Source organism: Monopterus albus, unplaced genomic scaffold (assembly GCF_001952655.1).
Source record: "Monopterus albus unplaced genomic scaffold, M_albus_1.0 scaffold232.1, whole genome shotgun sequence".
NCBI classification, from domain to species: Eukaryota; Metazoa; Chordata; class Actinopteri; order Synbranchiformes; family Synbranchidae; genus Monopterus; species Monopterus albus.
Window position 1 is genome coordinate 102,372 of NW_018128112.1, and position 8,342 is coordinate 110,713.

Genomic DNA, 8,342 nt, shown 5'->3' on the forward strand with positions numbered 1-8,342 from the left:
CCCGCCCTGCCGTAGCAGGCCAAGGTGGAACCGCTACGGCCAGAGGTCGTTTCCCCGGTCGGCCTTGGTCGTCACGCAGTCGTTTGCGCTCTGAGAAGCGGTGGCAACTTGGACGATCAGGTTTAGAAGGTGATGATGTGACTAACGGAGGGCCAAGGCCCACAAACCTGGTTCTATCGTTAAACGAAGACCAGTCTCATATGCGCTTGCTTGGGATAGAGGCGAGCCACAAGATCCTTGGTCAGGCTGGATACAGCTCTAGTGGGAGTGAAGAGGTGAGGTCCCAAACCGAACCAGGAGTTAGTATCTTTATTTCATCTTCTCACATTTTGTGTGATCGTTAATGTGTGGGCATGAGTGCTGTCCACAGCAGTGTGACTGGTTAGTGCCATGGAGAAATGTCAACATCCCTTTGCCAGGCTAACGTTAACTTTAGCGTCAAGCTTAGTAAGCTAACCCTACATGCTAATAGTGTTAGCTCTGTGAAGCTTTACTTGACATTTAATGAAGAGGCGCAACACAAATTACCATTTCAGTAAAGCAACAGAAGACTTTGTTACATTAGCACAGTTAAATCAACTGCACTACAGAGCTAAAATATTAAAAGGTGAAAGCATGATTAAAAGATGGAAAAAAATCAGTTTCTGAGTACGCCAGTTTGTAAACAGGGACCGTAATTCATCTGCGGCCCGCTTCGTTATCAGGCCAGAGTAGCAGCTAGCTAATAGGGGCGAACACAAAGAACGGGAAGGCTAGCGCCTCTCTATAGCGGCTAACTTCCAACTCTTCTGTTTTCATACGCTGCCCATACGTGTACAGAGTTGTCTGCTTCGTTAGTGTAAATAACGCAGAACTCCAGCGGGATCCTAACGTTATTTGTCTGCCTAATGTAACTGAGATATAATGACTCATAACTAATTTAGTATTATGGCTAGGTAGTTTTTCTGCACACAGAAGTGAGTTAAATGCTTTTGAGTGAATGGCATGGCTAATTGCTAGCTGATGTTATTAAACACGACAGATTTAAGTGGGGTTGCAGAAGTATGCCAAAGCCAGTTGCACCCTTGTTTTTTTTTTTAGAACTGAAAGCTTCCTACTCGTGCATGTAGCAGTTACCATTTAATCCTGATTCACGATAGTAGAGCTGTGAGTAGCCTTTCAGGTCACAGCAGTAAGCATGAGGAGGATGTAGGGGAATCGTAGTTACAGACCCACTATTCCTTGTAGTTTTGTCGGTGGTAGGTGCTTGTCCTAACCCAAATTTGAACCTTACAGAGGTTTTAGAATTCTGATTATGCATGAGGTATTAAATAGCAAATTACACACAACTGCACGTTGAAAAGTTAAGGGAGAGTACCTTTAAAACAGCACATGCGTTTTTGGCTGCTAGGAATGCTGATCCTATGCATGTTTATGTTTATCCTACAACTCAGATGAATGAACATGGTTTGAATGTGGAACATGAAAACGATTGCTCATCTTCTCTCACTGATATTATTGCTCTAAAATTTTAAGCAAATAACATGTTGTTTTTGTCAATTCAGTTTTATTTATGCAGTGCCAAATCACAGCAAAACCATGTCCTGGTTTTTATTATTATTTGACAGAATCTGTAATCCAGTGTCCTCAAATTTAATCCACTAAGGTAACCATACATTATATTGGTAGGTGTATTCATTAAACCATCATTGTGCTGGACATAAATCAATGCTTCATAAAAAATCATTCACAGAAATTTTTCTCCCTCTACCTCATTTAACGTGGTATGTGTGGTGGATGTATTTAATGGCATTCCCATAGAATTTAAAATAAATAAGATAAGAAAACTTTATTGTCATTGTATTCAGGATACAATGAAATTGAGAGTGCCCCTCCCAGCGGTGCTTAACATACATTCATGTACACACAAAACACACACAAGCAGCTGTATTACGCATTGCATACCATTCATACAACAGGGATAGGAAATGTACTTAAGTATAAGACAAAATGTAAGACCCCAATATTTCACAGTGCAAATACTACAAATTAAAACATTTTAGATATTGCTTTGCTGATGGTTTGATAACCTCCAGTGGAGTGGTATTAAGCTGCTTCAAGTGTGAATGTTTTTTTTATTGTTTTGTTTTATTTTCAAGGGAGATGACTTTAGAGGATTTGAAGCTGAGAGAAAAGGCTCTAAAGGACCTCAACTGTCTCGCCAAAACCCTTCAAAAGGTAAAGAAAATCATATTACTGCATCACATGACATATTTGGTGTAATTCATAAATGGCACACAAGTAGATAAAGTTAGAATTAAACATGCAACACAATACCGAAGAGGCTTGGTTTCTATTCCAGTTTTGCATTCAGTGGAGGAGCTATTGATGTTAGAATATTTAATTATTTTTTGTTTTGTAGGAGATACTGCCAACACAAAATCTAAACGTCAGAGTGAGAAGCTACCGGTTATAACACCAGCAGTGGAGGCAGCTATTTCCCCACCTGATCCTGTAAAAGATGTAAAATCATTGGAGGAAGTTCAAAGCTTATCTTTTGAAGCCGAGCCTGTGAAGGATTGCAGAAAACGTTCAAAAGGAAAAAATGCTGTGGATCGACAGTCCAATAAAAGCAGAGCTTCATCAGCAGCGCCGAGGATTACTATAAAATTGGTGGCCAAAGAGAAAACGAAAACTGTAAAAGAGCCTCATAAAAAGTCTGTGAAGAAGATGAAGATAAAAGGAATTCAGGATCAGTCTAAAGCCAAGGGCGTTCAGGGTGACCAGATTTCAAGTGCTTGCATCAAATTAAAAACTGAACCAAATGAGGATAAACCTGTCACAGACGATAAGGGAGGGGGTACTATACCTGCAAGAAGGCGTGGAAGATCTGCTTCAAAGACAACAGAGCCTGTCTGCCAGACTAGCGCCAAAGTTGTGGTTGATGTCCAAAAATCAAAAGAGAGGAAATCAGCTGATCAGTTGGAGACTATAAAGGAAAGTCGGACTCTAGAGCCAAAAACAAATGTCAAGAAATTAAAGCAAAAGGAAATTGTGGCAGAGCGAAGTTCTGAAGTTAATCAGTTGGTGACTCGTAGGAGCAATAGAGTTGCTAATCCTCACTCTAAAAAAGTCTCAGACAATACAGCTCAGCCAGAGAGTCTGAGTAAAAGTGATGCCATTCTGACAGAGTCAAAATCAGAAGTTTCCAGAATAGCGGAGGCCAAACCACTAGTGAGAAGTGACAGACGAAGACAAAGCAAGAGGCTGAATAAGGATGTTACAGTGCCGGGAGACCATGGTCCATCATCCACAGAGACTGAAAAGCACAGTGACAGTTTGCATTTGAAAAATGAGGAAATGAGGGTCCCAAGTTTAAAGTTGACACGGATGAGAAACCCAAAATATGATGCACAGTCCAGTGGGAAGACTTCAACTCGAAAGAAAAAACGGAGAAAATTTATCTGGACTTTAACATTAGTGAAGGGAGAAAGTCAGACAAGGGTTGATAAAACCACTGTCGGCACAGCACAGAAGACTGTCAGTGAAGTGGATCAGTCCACTGTGTGTGACACCAGTGTCGACACCACTTTGACGGGGACTGATAAAGAATCAAAATTGGATAACTCAACCCCAGAAGAGAATAAAAGCACAGAAAGTAATACATTTTCCCAAAACCAAGCTGATGTGCCATTTGAGGAAAAGCCCACTTTACAGGAGGAAGCTGAAATGGAACACATAGCTGAAGCAGCTCCACAAAAAATCACTAAAACAGATTGCGGAAAAGTCCCGCCTCTTCAGATCAAAAAGGTCTCCTCTCCTGGTAAACATAAAGCCACAAAGTCATCATTTTTAATTCAAGTTAGCCCTGTGGCTGAAAAGGAGGAGCATGTTCTGAAAAACCTAAGTGAAGTTAATGAGAACAATTCATCATCACTGGATGCTGAAGTCGCACCAACTAGGAGACTAAGGAGGAGGGCATCAAGTCTTGATTCAACACAGAAAAAGTCTGTTAGTCATAAACAAGTGGCCGCTCAAAAACCAAGGCTTAGAAGGAGTCTGCACGATAATGTTACTGCAGAGGTGCACGTTGAAGGTTCTTCTCAGGTTTCAACTGAAGTCTGCATTTCACAAGTTCTTCCTGAAATCTCCTGTCAGGTTTCGGCTGAGGACCCCTCACAGGTGACCAGTGTTAATCCCTCTGAAGCTCTTAATAAGGATTCCCCAAAGAATGCTGATGATCCCCCACAGGTTCCAGGTGAAGTTTCTCCACTGAAAGTAGAAAGTGAGGTAGAACCACAGAACAAAGAGGCCAAACTGTTGCCTGTACCTTCCAAGCCTAGAAGATGTAGAAATAATAAATTGGAAAAGAAGAAGTCTGCTCAAATGAAAAAGGCCATCTCCCCTCAACCTGCTGTCAGCACAGAGTTGGCTACAGGTGAAGTTGCTAACACAGAGTCCGTGCTAAAGGAGGATACTCAGCCTTTAGTTACAGGGGTAAGTCAGCTGGAAACAAAAGACTGCACCCAGCCTGAGGCACAACAGGACCCCGTGCCAGTGGAAGAGGAGCAGATACACCTACCGGTAAAAGAGGAAACAGATATTCAGTTGATAGATAGTCCGCAGTCGTTGGTATCACAGAGTCCAGCAAGTGACCCAAAAACATCATGCCTACAAAAGAAATCTCTGAAAAAAGTAAAAAAGAGACGTAAAAGCTTGATTGGGCAGCGTCAGAAACACAGGCACAGGGGCAGAGATGGGAAATTTGCTCCACTTAAATTATCTGAAAGCCAGGATACTGTTGAAGGGGGTTGTGATATTTCCACCACATCAACAGCTACTGCATTGGCTCCAAGCTCCAAACTTATTGGAGTACATACAAAGTACAAGAACAAACAATCAAGCCTACAGTTTATTGAATCTAAAAGGCCAAAACCACAGACTAAAATAATTTCTAAGCTCATAGAAATTGAGCTTGGTAAAGATAGTTTGAAGCAGGAAGAAACAGACACATTAGTCGATGGTGGACAGGCAAATGTTGTTGAAACTCCGCCCGGTAAATCAAAGTTTATAAAAAACATCAAGCACTTCATTATGCCGGTAGTAAGTGCCAGATCATCACGAGTGATCAAGACCCCACAAAGGTTTATGGATGATGTTGGAATGTCCGTTTTACCGCGGAGAAATTCCCCAAAGAAGAGTTTACAACTTGGCTTGCAAATACGTCCAGGAAAGAGGCGTGATGATGTGATGTCCCCAATATCCCCTATCCTGCCAGTCGATGATGAGGACATACTGAGTGAAGCTCAATTGGATGTTGATCTGTTTTCAGCTCAGGACCTAGATGACACCATTGATCTAGCTGATAGCCTATTTTCTGATAAAAAATGTGGAAAAAATGAAAAGAGCAGACCTCTTCTGAAGAACTCTAGTTTCAGTTGGCACATGCCAGAGGAGTCTAGTGAGGAAGTGTATACACTGGACAAAACTCCAGAGAACAACTGTGAGGATCTGCTTAAATCTACACCAGCCGATAAGCCCACAGAGTTATCCACTGACCTACTGGAAGCTCAGAAAAAGAAATGCTCCCCTAAGTTTAATAAGCAAGCAGCTCACCTCAAGATTTATCAAAAGCTAAAGAAGCCACACACAGGGCTATCGAAAAACAAAATCACCACAGAGATGGATAGCGTGAGTAAACCTTTTCAGCCCCCCATTGATTTAGCAGAAGGACTCGATGATGAGGCCATGAGCATCAGCCTTAGACAACGGAATACAGACACAGAGAAAGAGAAGTCCAAGCTCAAGATAGAAGACCTTGATACTCCTGGGGTGGTGAGAAAAGTCTCTGTGTGTGTTCGGACTTTGAACTCCAAGGCCTTTTCATTTCAGCAGAGTAAGGAGGAGGATTTAACTGGGAAAGACACTGCCCAACTTCACTCAGGTAAGCAACATTATTAAAAAGCATCAGAATAATGTTAAGCAAACAACATTTGTTTTCTTATTTCCTTGAAGACAAAACTCTGTAAGGGACCTGAAGTTGGTGCATATTTTTTTTTATCCACAGGAGAGTTGCAGTCAGAACAGAACTCAGGCTTAGGTGAAGGTGATCACCTTGGGGCGGCGGAGAAGGGCTCTTCACAAAGAGCACGCCTCACTGGTGCAAATAAAAGAATGTTCAATCTCCTCAGGAAAGCCAAGGTCCAGCTCATTAAAATTGACCAGCAGAAACAGCTTAAGTCATCTGGAGTAAGTTCCTGATCACCACAAGCATTTTCAGTCAATGTGGACTTTCAGTTTTTATTATTAGTTCTATGATATAGAACCTGTTATAGAAGAGGAAAACCTTATATGAAAACGAGTGATAAAAGCTGATTTCTAGCTGGTGTAGAGGAAAGCTAGCTTTCGGAGGTTTGTATTGATGCCTTGTTTTTGCCTATTAACCCTGCAGCTGTTATCTGGCCCAGCTGGTGCCAGGTCTCGAGATGTGACCTCTAAGAGACAGAGGAGGAAGCAGAGGGTGCAGCCTGATTCTCATGTTCCTGTCAAGACAGAGCCACCTCAAGGACAAGTAAGAGTACAAATCAATAGGCCTGAGAGGGGGAAGTTGATCTAGCTAAACATCTTGTTTCGGGCCCTGGTTTTATCAAAGTTTTTTTGAGTTTATTTAATTTTCTGCTGTAGTTGAAACTTATCACTTTGAAAAATATTGAGCCCCCTGTCAATTCTAGCCTCTTCATATTGTTTTTTCCCCCTCCAGCCACAGCTCATCTCCCCGCTCTGCCAGGAGTTCCGTAGAGCAGGAGGTCCACGTATCAAGCACGTATGTCGTGCTGCATCTGTGGTACTCGGGCAGCCCCGGGCCTTGGTACCAGATGACATTCCCAGACTTAGCGCCTTGCCTCTGCATGAAAGAAGTGGCATTTCCCCGTCGGCCATCACTAAAGGTAAATGTGACCTGACTGACAAACCTGTTTGGATTTGCTTTATTGAATAACATTTCTTGGGACCTGAATGTTATGACTTGAAGGCAGCATCAGTGGTAGTAGTGATACAGTATGACTTGAAGCTTCTCAATCTTGGCAGAGGATGGAGTCCGGGATACACTTTTAATTTGATGATTCAAAGTGATTTACATTATTATTGATGAACCCAGACCAGTTTGGCAGTGTCTCTTAGCAGGGAAGCTATTGAACTGGACTCCTACTGTTTATCCCCATGATCCAGCATTTAGATGTCTGAATTTGCAGTTTGATTCATTTAGTTGTTAAATGCAAACAGAGGTACTGCACATTAAATTAAGCCATATTTTAAAAATCATCTTAACTGATTAAAAATAATAATGTAAATATTAAAATTTACAGTTGCTAAACCATCTCAAAATTATTTCCATCAAATGATCTGTTGTTGAAAATTCATTTTGCAACATAGATGACAACTTGCTTTAAGAAAAATAAAATCTACCAACAAATGAATTGTATCAGACTCCTCTTCTTATTGTCTGTGTGTTGTTGCAGATGTCGGGTCTCCCTCAGAGTCAGACAGTCCTGGACTATCAGACCTAAAGGTCCCAAAGGCCAAGAAGCCATCGAATTTTGTGAAACGGAAAGGCCTCGGGCCATTTGGCTATCGCTCTCGCAGGTGTGGAGTATGCAAAGGCTGCAACCACGAGGAGGACTGTGGCAAGTGCATGAACTGCCTTGACAAACCCAAGTTTGGTGGTCCCAATACCAAACGACAGTGTTGTGTGTAAGTTGACTTGTACATAGTTATTAACTCTAGCGCAGCACAGCACAGTCTTCAAAAATAATGTGGACTTTTGTTTTGTTTTTTTTACAAGCTATAAAAGATGTGATCAGATTGAAGAAAGAAAAGCACGCAGACTAAGTGGGAGAACGGTGCCCAAAGGTAATTTTTCACTCATGATGCTGTAATACTTCATAACATCCCGCGTGTCAGCTACATATCTGCTCTTTTTCCCCTCTTTTATTAAGGTGCATCTAAGCGACGGCGATCTTCTCTCAGCGGGGGTCATTCAAGTAATGACGAAGGGAACGACAGTATCGCGGACTCACCATCTGGTCTCCAGGGTGACGCTAACAGTCCATCAGTAAGGAAACAGCCAAAGCGTGTTGTGAAACCCCGCGTCTACTTTGACCTGGTGGACTATGACTCAGATCTAGATGACAAAGCTTTCCCAAGCTCTGCTTCGCCAGCCAGGAGAAGGGGTGCTGGACCCCGTTTCAGTCAAGGTAAATTAACACTCAGAAACCAGACAAGATACTGGAGATACTTCATTTGTGATTTAGTTAAGTTTTTTTTTTTTTTTTTTTTTTTTTTTTTTTCTCAACACCAAAAAAAAA

The 8,342-nt window shown here is 41.8% G+C and overlaps 1 protein-coding gene across 1 annotated transcript in view; it reads left to right on the forward strand.

Moving 5' to 3' along the window:
• Positions 1-12: 12 nt before the first annotated feature.
• kmt2bb (lysine (K)-specific methyltransferase 2Bb) overlaps positions 13-8,342 on the forward strand; it is a 26,241-nt gene continuing 17,911 nt past the window's right edge. Inside the window, exons 1-9 of the mRNA XM_020620110.1 lie at positions 13-299; positions 2,139-2,217; positions 2,402-5,923; positions 6,047-6,228; positions 6,431-6,550; positions 6,740-6,926; positions 7,497-7,728; positions 7,820-7,887; positions 7,974-8,231. Of these exons, the coding sequence (XP_020475766.1) occupies positions 201-299; positions 2,139-2,217; positions 2,402-5,923; positions 6,047-6,228; positions 6,431-6,550; positions 6,740-6,926; positions 7,497-7,728; positions 7,820-7,887; positions 7,974-8,231 (4,747 nt within the window). The 5' untranslated portion in view covers positions 13-200. The remainder of the gene's footprint in view (positions 300-2,138; positions 2,218-2,401; positions 5,924-6,046; positions 6,229-6,430; positions 6,551-6,739; positions 6,927-7,496; positions 7,729-7,819; positions 7,888-7,973; positions 8,232-8,342) is intronic.